We start from the raw sequence: 19,134 nt of genomic DNA on the forward strand, positions 1-19,134 counted from the left end.
AGGGGTAGGTGAGTGTTTTGTGAGTTAAGTTCTGCTTTGACCCTAGGTTCACACTTGCAGATTTCAGTGCATTTTCCAGTTTTCAGAAACCATTTTACATGATTTTCTTATAGATCTAGTTCAGCTGGTGCATTTTTTTTTTTTTTTAAAGGGTCAGGGACTTTTTCTTTTTTTTTTTTTTTTTTTTTTTTTTTTTTTCCTGCAGCAGATTGCGTTTTTAGTGTAATAGACTTCAGTGGAACCACACCAAAAATGCAAGTGTTGTGTTTTTTTTTTTTATTTTGTTTTTTTAGGCGGGTTTTTTTTTTTGTCTCCTTGCTAATTGGAAAGTATGACTGTCCTGTTAATATAGTGCAACTTTGATATGAATGAATGCGACTTGTTATGCTTTCTGGCACTCCAGTAGCATACAAGTCACATCCATCCAAAGTGGCGCCAAAGCCAATACTTTCCTTTTGGCAAAAACACGTGTTCAGTAACGCAGAACACCCTGTGAAATTGCACAGACTACATTAATGTGCACCTAGCCTAAAAGAATATTCCACAAACAAATTCATGGTGTACTCACACTAACAATGGATGCCTTGAACCATGCTAGAGTATGTATGGCCCACAGTATCATACCAGTGCTCCTTGCCCCTCCCTCCTGCTGAGTGACCCCAGAGCAGGCAGCTTGCAGACAGGCTCCCGAACCGCTGCTCTGTGTCTCCATTTACACCTAAAGCTGTGGCTTGGCCCCACCCCCTTCCTCTTCTGATTGGCTTACTGGCTGTGATTGACAGCAGTGGGAGCCAATGGATCTTGCTGCTGCCTCAGCCAACCTGGAGTGAGAGTCCCTGGTGAGCCGAGGCTCTCGTGAACATTGCTGGATCGAGAGGGGGCTCAAGTAAAAATATGGGGCGCTGCTGCACACAGGGTTTTTTTTTTTTACCTTCATGCATAAAGGTAAAACCTTCAGCCTTCAGAACCACTTTAAGGCCTCATGCACACAGCACATTTGTAAAGCTGCTCTTTGGTGCGTCCGTCACTTTTTTTCCTGCCTATAAACTCCCTGTATGTTTGTCTGTGTCCATGCACATAAACGTTTAAAGGCATTTACTGGCGGGAGAGTTTAGAGGCAGGGGGAAAAAAAAACCTTTTCGGTGCATCCGGGACCAGCAGAAAAAAATGTTTGATGCTTCCAAGTGCACAGTTAGCACTTGAGCGTTAATTCATTTAATCGGCCAGAACAATTTATTCTGGCCAGTGAAATAAATTAATTTTTCTTTGGGGGGGGGGGGGGGAGTTTAGTTTTTTTGGCCATAACGCTGCCACCAGGAGGAAAGGCTTCTAAGATAAATGAAGAAAAACTCCTGTGGCCTAACGGATAACTATGCTTTTTATAGTAAAGTGGAAATGTTGGAAATTACCTGTTTGAATTTCAGATGTTTGCACTTCATTCAGTGGAAGATTCAATATTTTGAAACTATCTGTATTAGGGATGCACCGAAATTTTTGCACCCTTTGCACCCCTTTTTGCCAAAATTAAAGAAAGCACTGATACAGGTGCCGAAAAAACGCTGCCGCCACTGGCCGCTGCTTGGTAGTTCTCAGCCTTACCTGAGAAACCATCGATCCTGGCACTGGGCATAGAGATAAGTGAAGGAAAGATGGCTGCCACTCATCTCTATGCCTTTGGAGGACTGGAGCGATGTCACTTCCCGTTCCGGCAATTTTTTTCTTTTGTATGTTAAAGCACTAGATCAATGCTTTGTTTTTTTTGTTTTTTTTTATCCAATGCTTTACATTGCAGAGGAGAGATGTGGGGTCTTATTGGCCCCATATCTTTCCATAAAGAGGACCTGTCACTAATTATTTCTATCACAAGGGATACATGCATTTCTTGTGATAAGAATAAAAGTAATTAAAACATTTTTTTAGGGGCCGTGCAAAAAAAAATAAATATAAAAAAAGTTAAGTGCCCCAGTCCCCCTGTGCTCGCATGTAGTGGTGAATGCATACATAGGCCATGCCCACATATGTAAACTGTGTTCAAACCACACATGTATCGCCACAAATGTCAGAGCAAGAGCAATAATCCTAGCACTAGACCACCTCTGTAACTTTACACTGCTAACCTGTAGAAATTGTTAAAGCATCACCCATGGAGATTTTTAAGTACCGCAGTTTCACGCCATTCAAAGAGCGTGCGTAACTTTAAAGCGTGACATGTTTGGTATGTATTTACTCGCCATAACCTACTCTTTCATATTTTACAAAAAAATTGGGGTATATATTGTTTTTTTTTTTTAGTCAAAGTGTATGTTTTTCCAAAAAATATAAATTCATTTTTAAAAATCTGTGCATTTAGGTTTTCAGCCATGTGCATTTTGAATTTTCGGTTTCGGCACCAGAATTTTCATTTTGGTGCACCACTAATCTGTTTCAAAATTCAGCTGACGTGTATCAGTGCAATATAGAATGATCACCGTAGAAACATGACAGCGGTCCATTTTGTATTTTGTCTTTAACTGTAGCATTGTTGCAACCTTTGAGTTTGATGAGTTTCAAATACAAGCATACATAGTAAGTAACATAAGTGGATGCCATCAGTTAAAATAAATACTTTAGGAAGTGAGCAAATGGCTTTTGTTTGTACAGTCCTTTAAGCTCCAAGTTATGTGGTGGTGGTGAAGGTTCACATATAGGTGTTAGGCTGTAACAATGTGGGAACTTTCATCCCACCCGGCATGTCACATGATGATGTGAGGTGTTTCCTGAGAGGTGGTTTGTTTCCGGTTCTGCAGTGGACAGATACTTGCAATTTCCTTTTGTTGCTTAGATTATTCAACCAACAAAAGACAGAATGCATTCCAAATTATGTGCACAAAGGGAGCAAAATAAATCGGCAAGTGTATGTTAGCTTCGCATGATTAAATCGGTACACTGAATGCATGTGGGGGGTAGCTGGATAAAGACTTTGTACTGATGTGTCAGCTTAGCTTTGCTTAGGCTGGTCACACACAAGTAGAGTTTCAAACATTCATATTGAAATTCTCATTAATATATTCAAAATCATGACTAGTGGTGTATATTACTTCAGAACATAATCATAGCATACCTCCCACCTATACCAGGTGGTGACCTAGGAATGGGACTGTTGCATTTGTGCCACAAAGCGATTACATACATCAATATATAAAATCAATACAATCTTTATTATACCTTTTTTAACCTCCCTGGTGGTATTCCCGAGTGTAGCTCAGGGTAAAGTTTCAGTACCACAAGCGGTAACCCCTAGCTATACTCGGGCTTACCATGCGGCACTGCTCCGCAATCCCTCGATCACTTACCTTGTCCTGCGCTCCCGCAATGTCCCTCCTGCAGTGTCCCCGGCAATGTCTTCTGATGCCGGCATCTGTCAACTGGGTTCCGTTCCCTGTGACGTCGGGACGTATGGGGACGGAACTGCGGGAAATTTGAAAATGAGAAAAAGTGACATTCACTAAAATCACGTAGTAAAACATTACTGTATCAAACCATTTCACATACATTTTGTCCCTAGTGCTTTGTCCTGTGCCCTGCCTGCATTTTTACTGTTCTTTCTGCCTGGAAACTGAAAAACGTCCATGGCGTCCAAAAAGCATCCTTTTTTAGGTCAAAATCTGTTTTAGAACAGCGATGGTAAATTAGAACCACTTGCAGAATTGAGTGATAATGATTCGTGGGGAAATTCGTCATCAGACACTGAAAACGATTTTGCGACTTTGCTCAGTGATGTGCGAACTTGGCGCTATATTTAAAATTTCAGTATTTTTGGTTTGATTATATTATTGAATTAAATTTATTATAATATTTTTTATGATTATTTATTAAATTATAATTTATGATTTCGTGTTTCAAGTTTTATCCTACCCGGGATGTTTACTGGACTCTTGTTCGGACAGATTTCAGTGAGTTATTCCTAAAAATTACAGCCTACAAAAAAAAAAAATACATATTTCCATGCAAAAAAAATGTACCGCTTTGAGCACAGCAATATGGACATAATCAGACCGCTAGGGAGGTTAAAGAAGAAAATTGTATAAGATTTATTTATTTTTACGTATTGAAGTTTATAATCTTTGCGGTACATGCAAAAATCCAATTCCTTGGCCTCAACCTTGTATAGATGGGAGGCATTCTATTGATATGTGATTGAGAGATGGTGCCCAGAGAACAACAGAAATGATAGGATAGGCCAGAGGTAGGCAACCTGCGGCTCTCCAGCTGTTGCAGGACTACAAGTTCCATCATGCCTCTGCAAGTCATAGCTGTAACTGTCAATTTTACCATGTCTCATGGGAAATGTAGTTCCACAACAGCTAGAGAGCCGCAGGTTGCTTACCCCTGGATAGGCCAATTCTAATTTATGTATTTTTAGGCAGTACTTAAAAACCTGATTTTGTACTGACCAGACTTTCTTGAATGAAAACTACATTTTCAGTTGGGAATTTGTTCGGAAAAAATTTTCCATCCTGCTCCTTTTTGAACTTTCTCATCACTGCGGTCAAAAAGAAATGTTGTTTTGACCACATTAACCATTAGAAAATTGAAAGTGTTCTTTCAAATAAAATATTTCTATTGAATAGTCCGTTTAGTCTTCAAAGCTCAGTACTAAACTATGCCCTGTCCCTGCATTTCTTTCACGCGTGTCGTTTCTTGGCTGGGATTGTATTCAGCTAATCCCGGATTGTAGCATGTGGCTCTGCTGGGATGTGTATAGCCTTGTCTTGTAGTAACTTTAGAGCTCATTTTCACCACTTGCTTTGGGCTGTGTTGCTCAATGGTCCCCGCTCGGAGCTCCCCATCGTCCCTCAAAGCATGAACATTAGCTCTTTATGTACATCAAGAAATACAAAGTAATTTAAAGTAAAGTAATACAAAGGACAAAAAATCAGCACAAGGGACATTTCCTACTGTTCATTTCTTGTGTCCCCTTTGCTCCTGGCTACTGGATTCTTTGAAACCTTCATTCTCCGATGACTTTTTTTCGTTTGCTTTTTTTTTTTTATCCCGACCTATATGTTTTTGATGTTACAGTAGATCATCAAAATCTCTTGTCATCCTTAACCTAACTCCATTAGTGATGCTGGAACCCACAATACTGGTTCCTTGCTGCATCTTGCCTTCAGACTGATATACAAAATGCCAAGTCTGGGAAGTTTCCTAGTTTCAGTCAGATTCAGACTTGCCCGCTATGTGACTGGTGATGCAGAAGGAAGACTAAAAGGAAGGTACATAGCCCATACTTCAGGACGTAACCCCTAACTACTGAGTAGCTAGAGAGGATTATACCCTTGAATTGCTGATTGATGCATATAACTTTATTGCTAGCACCTAAAGTGTTCTATATCATTTATTAAACCAAAATTAAAAGTGTTTCCCCTTTTTAAGAATGCATTCTTGGTACAACAGAGAAAAAAAGGAAGGTGGTTTGGTTTTTTTCCTTGTTCCAGCAGTAACCTGATCTGATTTGAAGGCTTGCTTAAAGCTGCCTATTATGTCGGCACAAGTAAATGGCTAGGGACCTGGTGATATGGTATACACACTTCACAGCATGATGGAAATCCGACCTTGAGTACTAATGCTTCACTGACATGCTGCTAATATCTTGGTTCAAAAGGAGAAGCGTACAAAGCTGCCCCAATTTTACTTCCTGTTATTAAGCAGACGATGCAAAGAAATTTTTAAAGAATAAGTTCACTTTTTGACAAAAAATAACAAATGCACAATTTTGCAGGTAAAAAATTATACATTTTATTATTTTTTTTGTTTTGGGAGCCTGTAGAGCATTGCATCAGTTATCAGTAGATCACTGGTGCTATGCAGGTCTCCTGCAGACCTGTCAGTACATTTGCTTGCCCATACGGGATGTACACAGCGCCGTGGTAGTTCATTGAGAACTACAAGCTGATAGCCACTAAGGCTGTCAGGATTTGTAGTTTCCTAATTTACAGAGGACTGTGAATGAGTGACTAGGGGGGCAGAGCACCCATGACTGCAGCTGTCTATTGAATGTAGTGAGGAGGTAGAGGGTGGTGGGGATAAGTCCTGCTGTGTGTGTCAATGGAAGTGGGTGGGCAGGGTTAAGTCCCACTGTGTGTCGAAGCTGCGCTCCATAGACACACAGCAAGGTAGCAAGCAGATACTTTGTGCTCCCATAGCAAGTGGCTTGATCTGGGGACACATGAAGGAGAGGAGGCGCCAATATTGCCACCAGGGTACCCAAGAAGAGGAAGATCGGGGCCGCTCAGAGCAGGTGAGTATAAAATATTTTATTTTAATTTAAAAAAAATTACTTCAATGAATGTACACAGTTGTACATGCACAGCTCAGCGTGAAGTCCTGCCACACTTCGGCTGTGCCGGAATGCCTGATTCCCAAGCTGATGCACAGGATGACATCATCACTGCTGGCCAATCAAGAAGACGAAAACCTGATCCCTGGACATAGCCCAGGGAGAAGATGACAGCAGCAGCAAGGGATGTAACCATCACATCGCTGGAAGGTGGAGGTGAATATTTTTCAGAGTTTAGTTGCACTTTAATTCTACTGTAGCGTCCCGAGCTGACTACCAAAGCTTACACAATACATCCCAAGAAGGAGTCTGGTCATCCACAAAACAATTTATTTATGAAAACTGATATGCTTTTTCTTTCATCTTGTATCAAAGATTGAAGTGGGAAAACGTGTTTCTTTCCAGACTTGAACAATATATTTTTATGCCTCATATGGGTGTCTGGTCTCCTATCTGGAATCACTATCGATTACTTACTGTAGATTATTTTTCTGTTAGGTGGTCAAAAAGGCTCTTACAGAAGAAAAGAGGGTCTCTACAAAAACTTCTGTGGTTGATCTTGTGACAGAGACGGACCATCTTGTGGAGGAACTGCTTATCTCTGCTCTGAGGGAGAAGTATCCCACTCACAGGTAAGCGGTGTTGCTGAACAGTACAGCATTGAAGAGGGAATACAATCTATAGAGACTTAAAGTATAACTAAAAGCAAAACATTTTTTTGGATAGCGTGATGGGGATTAGAATACCTCTCAGGTTTTTATTGCTGTCTGTGCCCTGTTTAGGTAGATTCACGCTCTCTATTTGTCTTGTTTAAGTAAAAGAAAATCCTCAATCTTGGGTTGTCCCCAGAACAGCAATAGAGGGTAAATGGGAGCAGTGCTTCTGGTGACAACCAGGGTCCCCTTACTTTGGAGGGATTTCCTTTTTAATTGTGCTGGTTATGGGACAGGAAGTGAATTCTCCACTCAGATGGTGGCAAAAAATAAAAAGCAAGGGATTTAACCAGCTTAACCTTTTTTACTTCCATTTTCATTTCACTTACTAGTGTCTTAAAAAAATCTAGTGTACAGTTTTTAAAAAAAAACAGATAGGATTGATAAAATACCCCTGTTCATGGGTAAAATAGTATGTAACAACCTGTAGCCAGGATAACCATTAAATAAGCACATGTTGGGCTATATTCCGGTGGTAAGAATATGCTATTTATTATTTTCCCAATAATAAAATGGATATCTGCAAAATCGTCTGTGTGTTTATACTCCCCCCCCCCCCCCCCCTTTCTTTTTTTTCTCTTTTTTTCTTTTTCTAAACCTTTAAAAGTTATTATTCTCCCATTGTGTGTTTTTTCAACATCCAGGTTTATTGGTGAAGAATCTACCTCAGCAGGTTCCAAATGCATCCTAACAAACAGTCCAACGTGGATTATTGACCCAATTGATGGAACCTGCAATTTTGTACACAGGTAATTTTTGTATTTTAAACCATTCTTATTTTTTTTTTTTTGGGGGGGGGGGGGTCCCTACTTGACACACACATACAAGGTTGATGCAGAGTAGCAATATCTGTTTTGACTTTAAAGGATCTCAAAATGACATAGAGGGACATTTTGGCATCAGAGCATACAAGTAGCAGTCTCATATATATACTGCACATGTAACAGGCTCTACAAGGTGTGAAAAGACATATTACATATAGGAGTATGAGTCTTTGTGTAGCAGCATATGATACAATACCACACCAGTATGTACACAGGTATTTTTTCATTAACTATTAACAATTTAAATATTTTCTGTAAGCAGAGGTCCTGTGAAATGAAATGGTGCAAGTTGCTGTTTTGTTTTTTTTTAAACTTGCACTCTTGCAACTGGAATTTAGTGCACACAAATACAACGTAATATCCATTTCTTTGGCAAAATATAAAAGATGGGGTTACACCAAGCAAATGGGTGCAAAATATATTAAGCCTTAAAATTGCACACATCTGTGAAATGGCAATGTGCAGTACCCAGTACATAAGCAACGCACGTTTTTGGCTGTACTTCTCCTGTGGATCACAGGAGTGCAGTTCATTCTACACTCCTGTGACCCGTTTTCAGCTGACAGTGGGCTGACGTCACTCTGCCGGTACAGGCTGGGGAAAGATCCAGACTTTAAAGTCGGTTTCCACTCCATAGTCTGGAGTGGCACCTGGCTCAGCCTCTTAGTGATCCGCTGAGATCCTGAGCCAGCCGCTCCCTTTCCCTCCACAGCCCAGTGCTCCAATGAGCACGGGGGGGAGTCAGAGCAGAGCAGACAGCTCTGCTTCAAGCGCATGTGAGAACTCTGCGATCAGCGGTCATGTGATCACTGAGTTCTCACACTTAGAGCCAGTGGGGGACAGATGCAGCATCGGACCGACACAAGTATAACTGGGGGGGAAAAAAGAAACCCCTACTTTTAAAGGCCTTTACAGGTCATCAATGTACATTTGAAATTGAATGAAATTAAACTGTCTCTGATGTATGTAGGAATACATAATATGTGCTGCGCAATCGCGGTTTACATACATGTAATCTTTTTGAGTGTGCATGGGCTGACCGGGTTGCTTTTTTTTTTTTTTTTTTTTTTTTTTAAATGACATTTCAATGAGGTTAAAAATCCCCTATAAAAGTTTCTCTTTGACCCCCAATGTTTCCCCTTCCTTCCACTCCAGCCAATCAAGCTCAAGACTGAGCTGAGTGCTGCTGAGTTCATTGATCTTAGAGCAGATTCTAAAACTTCCCTGTCCTGTATAAGTGATTAGATTACTTTTATTGAATACCTGGGAGCTGGCTGAATAAAATGGTACCAGCTCAGGGCTGGTGCAATTGTGAGCCTTTTTTTTAACCCCTTGACTACCAGGAGGTTTATAAACCTACCTTGGTAGACAAGTGGTTAATGTTTCTGTAAGGTGGCATGTGAAATGCCCACTCAACAGAAACCTACCATAAAATAAACATGTAGTCTGTCACTGCTGTTCAACCTGTCTCTTCAAAATGCTTGTTACTGAGCTGTCATTGCGGACACTCCTTGCTTCAATACTTTGAGTCACTGACCTGGAACATTATGCAGATAGGCACTTCTGATTCATCTTAGACTTTTCGTATTGGCATACTTGTTATGGTTGGTGAGTCTGAATGTTTTTTCAAGACAAGATGGTCAAATATAAGTAAGGCAACTAGCATTTTCAGAAGCAAGTCAACAGCAGCAGCCCCAAACTTTCTCACAGGTTTACTGTGAATGTATCTACATTTTCTGTTTATATGTCAGTGTTTTATATTTTCACTATAGTTTAAACATGAATATGACAGTTCTGAAACAAACCTATTAGCACAACATTAGGAGTGCTGAGATACATATGTTTTTAATTTGTTTAATGTACACAAATTTATAATCTGATGGGGGGTTTTTCCCATTATTTTTGTATAAAGTCGTTTAGTTTTCTAATAGATATTTATTGCTTCCATGGCAGCCTGTTTCTAGAGCCTAATGGGCTTTGTAATAAACTACTGGAGGCATTACAAAGAGTTGTGCAAGCACAACCTTAATATATGGAGCAGCTGTTGCTTCTAATTAGCAAGAGGGGCGCAAGTCCTTTAACTGGGAGCATTCAGTTCTCTAAACTGTGGTTGTGACATGTACAGAACACAGTGAACATGAGAGCTGGAGCTGCATACTCTGATCTCTCTGCTGATCCTCGCACTCCTGCTCAGATGAGAACAAGGAGGAGGGCTGTTAACCCTGCATGTTCTGCTTGTGTACTGTAATCACTGTAGGGGCAGGAGACAGCTCACATGCCACACAACAGATCACACCTGGCAAGGATCTGACCATTTTCTATATGGAAAACTGCCACATTCCCTCTGTTAATCTGGTGCCAACCTGCACTAGTTTGTTTCACTCTGAAATATACAGTGTTCAGCATAAATGAGTACCCCCTAACAGATTTGTCAGAAAACCTTTTACTTTCCTTTCAGAATCCAACATTTTCAATGGGATACTATACTACAAAATACTCCCACAAATGTGAGCCATTGAAGACAAACACAATTTTGTTAATTTGCACATACAAAGAAGTATTTTTCCTAACAAATTCATTCAAGACCATGTTGCAAAAATGAATACACCCCAATGAGTCTTAGGAGCAAAGCTAAATTTTAGACAAAATCCTAATTAATAAGAACTCAACTATCGGTGAGTCTAATTATTCATTAGACCGGTGTCCAGCAGACAGTTTATTATAAAACTTAACAAAGAAATCCCTTCCCATTTCATTCTGTCAGCAATGGCACCACATGGTAGAGAAAATTCACAAGGCCTGAGATAGGAAACAATTTCTTTACACAAGAAAGGTGAAGAACACAAGAAGATCAGCAAAGCTTTACTTATCAGTCAGAATACTGTATCACAACTGATACAAAAATGTAACGGTGGAACAGCAACCATTTCACAGACACATTCAGGCCGTCCATGGATGTTAACACCTCGACAGGAGCATCATCTGGTGAATAGGGTGGAAGAAAATCGCCATGCAATCTACAGCTACCACCAAGTTCATTGCAGTTAGCTAAAGAAGTATAAAGCCAAACTGGGGTGATTGTTTCCTGTGACACAATATGGCGTACACTGCAGAGGAATGGCATGCATGGGTCTTGTCCACAAAGGAAGCCTCTCCTAAAGCCCATGCACAGAAAAGCCTGCCTTGAATTTGCCAGGGCCCATGCTGAAAAAGACTACTGGGACTCTTTGTATTCTGTGATGAGACCAAGACAAATTTTTTTTGGAACTGATGGCTTAAGAACTATATGGCGTCGCAAAGGTGAGCAGTACAAAGAAAAATGCATGGGGCCTACAGTGAACCATGGTGGTAGCTGTATCCTTCTGTGGGGCTGCATGAGTGCTGCTGATAGCTGGGAGCTGCATTTAATTGATGCTAAAATGAATAAACAGATGTACTGCTCTATATGGAAAGATAACAATGATGCAAAACGCACATCCAAGACCACTGTTGCATTTCTGAAGAACAGGGTGAAAGTTATTTAGTGGCCAAGTATATCTCCTGATCTGAACCCAGTCGAACACCAATGGGGAATTCTGAAGACAAGTTGAGCATCACTCTCCAGCATCCAGGCTCTAAAAGAAGTTGTTCTTGAAGAATGGAAAAAGAGAGATGTTGCAATATATCGCCAAATTGTTCATTCCATGCCTAGATGACTTGGTGCTGTCCTTGCAAATCATGGAGGTCATACAAAATACTAGATGTAGTAGTTTTTGTTGTGGGGTGTCTTCCTTTTTCATCAACTAATTTTGAGTAAAACTGAAGATTTTGTAATGTAAGTTATAATATTAACCTTACTTTCATGTAATGAGCTATACAAATGTTCTATAAAACTCAGGTTTGTCAAACGTTTGGAAATTGTTCATTGAAATGTTGAGTAAAATCTTACTTTTCAAAAGGGGTGTACTAATTTATGTGGAGCACTGTAAACTGGCTCTGATAGACCTGCTCTGGTAATTTTGGCATACTCCACTTCTGACAGAAATGGTGCAGAAAGCTTAGTCAGTTGGCTTCTGTCTAAGGCCTGGTTCACATCTATGCGGGTGGTCGCAGCAATACTCGCCACAACCCACAGTCAAAACACACCGCTGTTTGAAATTGCGTAGGGCTGCCATTCATTTTGAATGGCACCCCTACGCATCTAAAAATTCAGTGCGTTTGTGAGTGCAGAAATCTCATGGTGTAAATGCTTCATGCGATTTCCTGGCTGCTGCCTTTTTATAATGGTGCAGTAACCTTTTTCCTGTGGGAAACGCAGGCACAGCAGCCCATTCAAATGAATGGCCAGCTTTAACCACAGTGCCACACTTCTTTTTTTTTTTTTTTTTTTTTTTTTTTTTTTTTGTGCTATAAAATTACTTTAAACACCCAAAACCATTTTATATACAGTATTTTCTGAAAGCAAAACCCTGAAGAATAAAATGGCGGCAGTTATTTATTTTTATTTATTTTTTTTGTCACAGGATATTTGTGCAATTGTATATTATATATTTTTAGGAAACTATACACTAAAATGAATTTTAGTGCACACAAGCACAATATAATACAATTGTTGGCAAAATATAACCGATGGAATTGAGTAACTAGATGCCAAACATTTCAAGCCTTAGAAACTTGCGTGCGTCCATGAAATGGCAAAACTGCAGTATCCAGAATATAACTGTACCGTGGTAGAGAAGGGGTTAAACTTCTGCTTGAAGCAGGTGGTAAACATTGTATATGCATGTGAGTAGTATCAATGTTTCATATTTACCTGCTTGAAAAACACAAAACAATACTTTTATATATTTGTTTTGGCATCAACATAGAAAAGCTATAGTTTCCCTTTGCAGTACCAAATAACATGTAGTAAGGTAGAGTTTTTGTTTAGGTTAGGGTACTATACTTTGAATTTTTCTTTTGCATCACATAATGCTTTGTGTGTTTTTTTTAAATGCTTGATTTATTTTATTTATGTGATTTGCCCATTTACAATTCTATTCTTGTTCAGTTTCCTGCATTCTATTATTTGCATTCCAAGATTCACAGACTGATATGATCATGCTTGTTTCTATAGGTTTCCTCCAGTGGCGGTCAGCATTGGATTTTCTGTCAATCGAGAGGTATAAAACGTGTTCTGTAAGTTTGTAACCTGAGATTCCTAATGGTATCTCATGGGGGAAGGGTAAGAGGTTGTGTTGTTTTTATATATCTTTAAGGGAACCCAATCGCCAACACAGATCCAGCTAATGGGTTATTTTGTACGGGCAAATGTCCAAAGCTGACCATATATGGCTCAGTTTTTTTTTTGTTTTTTGTTTTGTTTTGTTTTAGTTTTAACCAGCCAGCTGGTTAAAAAAAAAATGGAAACTATTTCCCCATCCACACATTAGAGGTGGATGTGGCAATCCTTCCTGCTGTGTCATTGTATTTCCCACCATCAAAATATACTGATTAGTGCTTCAGCTAATTGAAGCAAACATTTCCAACAAGCTCATTCATGAGATATCGATCTTTAAATTGACTTATCATGAATGGGAACGACCATAGATGGATCTAAATTTGTCTGGTCCCTACTGAGCCAGCTGAATTTCACGCAATCTATGGCCAGCTAAAGTATGTTTTATGTCAGTAGAATTCTTGCAGAGAAGTTTCTCTGTTTTCTCCCTTTTCTATTCACAAATTCACCATTTTGTGTATGATGCACAGAATACAAACCAGCAATGCAAGAAAGCAAAATCCAGGGCAGTCGCCACATGTCACTCTTTATCAAACTGCCTTGAGCTTTGCATGAGAAACGTTTGTTTACTTACCAGGAGCATTGGGACCTGCTGCTGTGATTTTTACACAGGTCAGAAGTGTGAGATCTCGAAGGGCAATCTCTTCAATATGCACTAGTCTGAGCTCCCTCCAAACGTACTATTTGTGTGTGCCACACATCTACTTTACTTTGACAAAATACAAGCTAATGGAATCCAGTGGGTAAAGTTCCTGATTTCTGCCCACCTTGGAGGTTGTGGTGATCTGGGATATCAAGTACAAAAAATATTTCCACAGCAGTCTTCAGACGATTTAGAAAAAAAAACAGAATTTAGAAGATGAATTACTAAAGATTAACAAAATCCTTTTTTAATAGCACGTTGAGGTGGAGCAGACATGCTGCAGGATCATTACTTTTGGCTATATTTTGACTAAAAACTAATAAATAGGTAGTATACAATAATAATTTTATTGCCAGACAGAAAAGAAAAAAAGTTTGTAAGTCTTACCCCATGTTTTAGTTTGCCTTCTTTTTCTGATCCTTGAGCCAAGGGTTTCTGATGGTCTTAGTGGAACCTTCAATTAGGCAGAATAACTTATTCATGTGAATGAGAAGACTTTTTCTTATTCCTACAAATGGAAGGTTTACCACAACACATGGCACCTTCCTGGAAGCGGGTGGGTATCTATACATACGTATGTAATGTCTCCCGCTCTTGCCACTCATGCACACACCCTGTGATTGCCATGTCTGAAGCAGATCACAGATCAGAATTTGGCCCTGTAACATGTGATCATTGTGTACAATCAAGTGGTAAGTAGTATCCGCCTACTTGGGAGGAATAGCAGAATGTGTTTTGGGGTGTAGTTCTAAGAATGCGAATGTTTCATGTGAGAAATCCTGTAATGATCTAAAAATAGCTGTATAAATATGATCTTCAAAAGACTCACAATGCCTCTAATATAATATGTTCGGGGGTTTACTTTGCAAAATGTGGTCATCATCTGGGGGGTTTTCTTGTCTCGGCACTTCAGGGCCTCCATATATGTGATGGGTACAGTAGTCAAGAAATCAGATACAAAATGTAAGCCCCCTGATAACTTAAAAGTGCTTCTCTGACTTTGGGCCCCTCTATGCATTTCTGCTGCTAAAAAGTCTTCCACGAGTGGTACCTCCTTACTTGCAGAATGTGTTTTTGGATGTAATTGTAAATATGCCCATGGTGTGCATGAATAATGACTTAAAAGGACAACTTTGTGAAATAATCATATTTTATTTCATTTTTCAAAACATTGAAGCCAAAAAATGACAAAAAGAAACTAACCTTGCTTCTTACTGAATACCTTTTATGCTATCCAAAAAGGAGTCCTTACCATAGTTTGTAGACTCCATAATTGTGTTTTTTTTTTATTTTTTTTAGCAAAGAAATATAGCAGTATACGTATTGACCTAGATTTATGAAGAAAGATTATTTGCAAAAGCTTATAACAGAAACTAAGGGAAACTTTTTTTTTTTTTCCTTCAAAATTGTCAGTCCATTTTGCTTTTATATAAAAGCAAAAAAAGAAAGCCCAGTAGGGATTAAATACCATCAAAAGAAAGCTCCTGTCTCGATATAAAGTTCATTTGGGTACAATGCTGCATACCTGAGTAGTTGTCAAAGTATCACAGTGCTGAAAAGTGGCCTACACAGAAGTTTAACATGCCGGTCTTCAAGTGGTTAAAGCTGAACTCTAAGGAGAGATATGACACAAATAATGCAGCTCTATAGTCATAAATCATTAAATATGTTTTTTAAATGCAGCTAGTGTATGTACACTATGGTGACACAGCTATTCTGATGACCGTATGTAGAAAAACAAAAGATACAACAAAAAGGTTGTGTTTTTTGTTAAATAGTATGTATCCCTGGCGCACATGATGTCGCTCTACTGCATTAGGATGTACAAAAGATGTGAGGGGGAAAAAAAAATTTAATTTCTTCATATTTCAATTGTGACAAAAAATTACCATTTCAAAAGACTTGCATGCCTCTTACTAAATTCCCTGGATTGTCTACTTTAAAAAAAAAAAGGGGGGGGGGTAATTTGTGGTGTGTGTGTGTGTGTGTGTGTGTGTGTGTGTGTGTGTGTGTGTGTGTGTGTGTGTGATTTATTTTCATAGCTTTGTAGACTCTATAACTTTCATAGAGACTAAACAACAATATAATTTTTTTTTTTTATGTAATTTTTCATAACGTTGAAATGGGATTTTATACACAGACACCCATTAAACTGCTGTGATCTTCTTTGTTTAGCACAAGTCAAAGAAACAAGAAGCTTGTTTGCACTTTTTATAGGTGTTTTTTTTTTTTTTTTTTTTCTCCCTCTATTCATAAAACCAAGTCCTTCTAATCCAGTTGGTGTTTGGATAATGAATAGGATAAGCATCTAAAGTAATGCTGACCCCTTGGGCTCTTGTGGGTGTTCACCCAAGCCTTTGTATAATTCCAGTAGCAATGTTTATTTTCATTGACCTTGGTTCTGTCATAAGGCTATTTCATGCATAGCTATTTTTGTCTTTTCTTTATAGCTTGAGTTTGGAGTAATATACCATTGCACTGAGGGAAAAATGTACACTGGAAGAAAAGGGCAAGGGGCGTTTTGTAATCAAGAGCGACTTCATGTGACAAAAGAAACAGGTTAGTGTCTTTTCATTCCTATGCCATTAATTGCTTAATACAGACTGCTTTCTTTTGTGTTTTTATTGGATTTGGAAGAGTATAATTTCACCTTTTCATAAAAAAAAAATGGAAGGGTGCACTAACTCACAACACTTTCCCCACTCCCCTGGTCCCTGCTGCACTTCTCTGCTGTAAGTGCCATGCTTGCCACACCATATGGCTAGCAGTCATTGGTCAGCATTGACACGTGACTGCGCTTGCCAATGAGAATACCTTCTGAATCTTTCTGAGGCCTCATGTTGAGCTGCAGGGCTATAAGTTCTGCATTGGACTTGATGACGTCCAAGGACCTGCAGCCACCAGTGCACAAGGGGTAAGAGGATGTTGGAACTGGTCTTACATCCTGGGAGGAGCATGCTGGAGAAGATTTCCTGAAAAAGCAAAACTGCTTTTTCCAATAACCTAGATACACTATTTAACCCTTGCAGTGCTGCCCTACTGCAAGGGGACCTTTTACCATTGCCTGGAGCTGAGCTTTTAGTTTTAATATGTTTTTGATTATAAACTTTTAAAGATGTAATATTTGATTTCTGTCATTGTCAGATGTCTTAATGTTACAGGTATCCGGAATGCTTTTATTTTAACTGAAATTGGGCCTAAACGGGATCCAGCTACATTAAAACTGTTCTTGGGAAACATGGAGAAATTTCTGAAGTTTCAAGCTCATGGGTGAGGAAATGCATACATTTGTAATTGAGACCATCTTTGCTTACCATCTTTTCAAAGTACTGTTTACCCTGCAGAAATGTTGATTCTCTAACTTCAATACAGTACATTCCGAGTCACAGGCTGTAAACAGGTAAAGAAGTAGGCAGCAAATGAACATCTAAACTTCATGCTTGTTCCCGTAACTGACCCAAAGTATTATATAGAAATCTGCAGAAGGAAAGGTCAGCAAATGCCAGGATATGTATTTTCTTCCTATTCTGCTGTGATATTGCCAGACAGGAAGTGAGTGAAAATCTGCAACGGGAACACAGACACCAGAGAGTATTAATAGATGATGTATTGACAATATCACTACATTTGATGAGCATAGTAATGTTGGTGCTGCTTCATACTAATGTTGATGATAGAAGTTAGAAATTGTGCTTTGCAGCATAGGGTCCTTAGTCTCAACCAGGACACTACCTGCATGGAGTTTGCATGATCTTCCTGTGCTTGCATGAATTTCCTCTGGGTTCTCTGGTTCCCTCCCACACTTCAAAGATTTGCTAGTAGGTTAATTGGCTCCTGTCTAAATTAGTCCTATTATGTGTATGTATGCATGTGAGGTAGGGACCTTAGATTGCAAAGCTCCTTAGGGACTAATGGGAATGTACAGTAAGTAAAGATGAATGTAAATTGTCAGTGCTATATAAATACCTACACTATTTTGCCAAAAGTATTGGGGCATCCCTCCAAATTATATTCAGGTGTTCCAATCATCTCCAAGGCCACAGGTTTATAAAATCAAGCACCTAAGCATGCAGACTGCTTCTACAAACATTTGTGAAAGAATGGGTCGCTCTCAGGAGCTCAGTGAATTCAAGTGTGGTACTGTGATAGGTTGCCACCCATGCAGTAATTACATCCGTGGAATTTCCTTGCTACTAAATATTCACAGTCAACTGTTAGTGGTATTATAACAAAGTGAAAGCAACTGGGAACAGTAACTCAGCCACGAAGTGGTAGGCCACATAAAATGACAGGAGTTGGGGCATGCTGAAGCGCATGGAGCACTGAAGTTGCCAACTGTCTGCAGAGTCAATGGCTAACGACCTCCATACTTCGTACAGCCTTCACATTAGCATAACCGTGCGTAGAGAGCTTCATGGAATGGGTTTCCATGGCCGAGCAGCTGCATCCAAGCCTTACATCACCAAGTGCAATGCAAAGCATCGGATGGAGTGGTATAAAGTACGCCGCCACTGGAATCTAGAGCAGTGGAGATGTGTTCTCTGGAGTGACGAGTCATGCTTCTCTGTCTGGCAATCTGATGGATGTGTCTGGGTTTGTCGGTTGCCAGGAGAACGGTACTTCCTGACTGCATTGTGCCAAGTGTAAAGTTTGGTGGAGAGGGAAATATGGTGTGTGGTTGTTTTTCAGAGGTTGGGCTTGGCCCTTTAGTTCCAGTGAAGGGAACTCTTAAGGCGTCAGCATACCAAGACATTTTGGACAATTTCATGCTACCCGCTTTGTTGGAACAGTTTGGGGATGGCCCCTTCCTGTTCCAACATGACTGCTCACCAGTGCACAAAGCAAGGTCCATAAAGACATGGATGAGTGAGTTTGGGGTGAAGGAACTTGACTGGCCTGGCCTCAACCTGATGGAACACCTTTGGGATGAATTAGAGCAGAGATTGTGAGCCAACCTTCTCATTGGACATCAGTGCCTGACCTCATAAATGAGCTTCTGGAAGAATGGTCAAACATTCCCATCAACACACTCCTAAACCTTGTGGACAGCCTTCCCAGAAGAGTTGAAGCTGGTTAGCTGCAAAGGGTGGGCCAACTCAATATTGAACCCTACGTACTAGGACTGGGATGCCATTGAAGTTCATGTGCGTGTAAAGGCAGGTGTCCCAATACTTTTGGCAATATAGTTTATAATGTTTTACATTACATTTTAAAATATTTTCACCTTTTTAATAAATATGTGCTCCCATTACCTGTAGATTGAAAATGTGTCCATCTCTGAGAGACCACAAGGAGATTTATAGAAGGTATTTCTTGATCTCATTGTGTAGGACCTCTGCCCTATGTGGTTAACTGCATTTAGATGCCAAGATGCTGAT

The 19,134-nt window shown here is 39.6% G+C and overlaps 1 protein-coding gene across 1 annotated transcript in view; it reads left to right on the plus strand.

Annotated features, from left to right (window-relative positions):
- Nucleotides 1-19,134, plus strand: part of IMPA2 (inositol monophosphatase 2) — a 43,002-nt gene that overhangs the window by 15,033 nt on the left and 8,835 nt on the right. The window contains exons 2-6 of the mRNA XM_089671028.1: nucleotides 6,818-6,951; nucleotides 7,677-7,781; nucleotides 12,952-12,997; nucleotides 16,207-16,315; nucleotides 16,918-17,026. Coding sequence (XP_089527154.1) covers nucleotides 6,818-6,951; nucleotides 7,677-7,781; nucleotides 12,952-12,997; nucleotides 16,207-16,315; nucleotides 16,918-17,026 — 503 coding nt within the window. The remainder of the gene's footprint in view (nucleotides 1-6,817; nucleotides 6,952-7,676; nucleotides 7,782-12,951; nucleotides 12,998-16,206; nucleotides 16,316-16,917; nucleotides 17,027-19,134) is intronic.

Source organism: Staurois parvus, unplaced genomic scaffold (assembly GCF_062004578.1).
Source record: "Staurois parvus isolate SC_StPar_1 unplaced genomic scaffold, SC_StPar_1.0 ptg000097l, whole genome shotgun sequence".
Lineage (NCBI taxonomy): Eukaryota > Metazoa > Chordata > Amphibia > Anura > Ranidae > Staurois > Staurois parvus.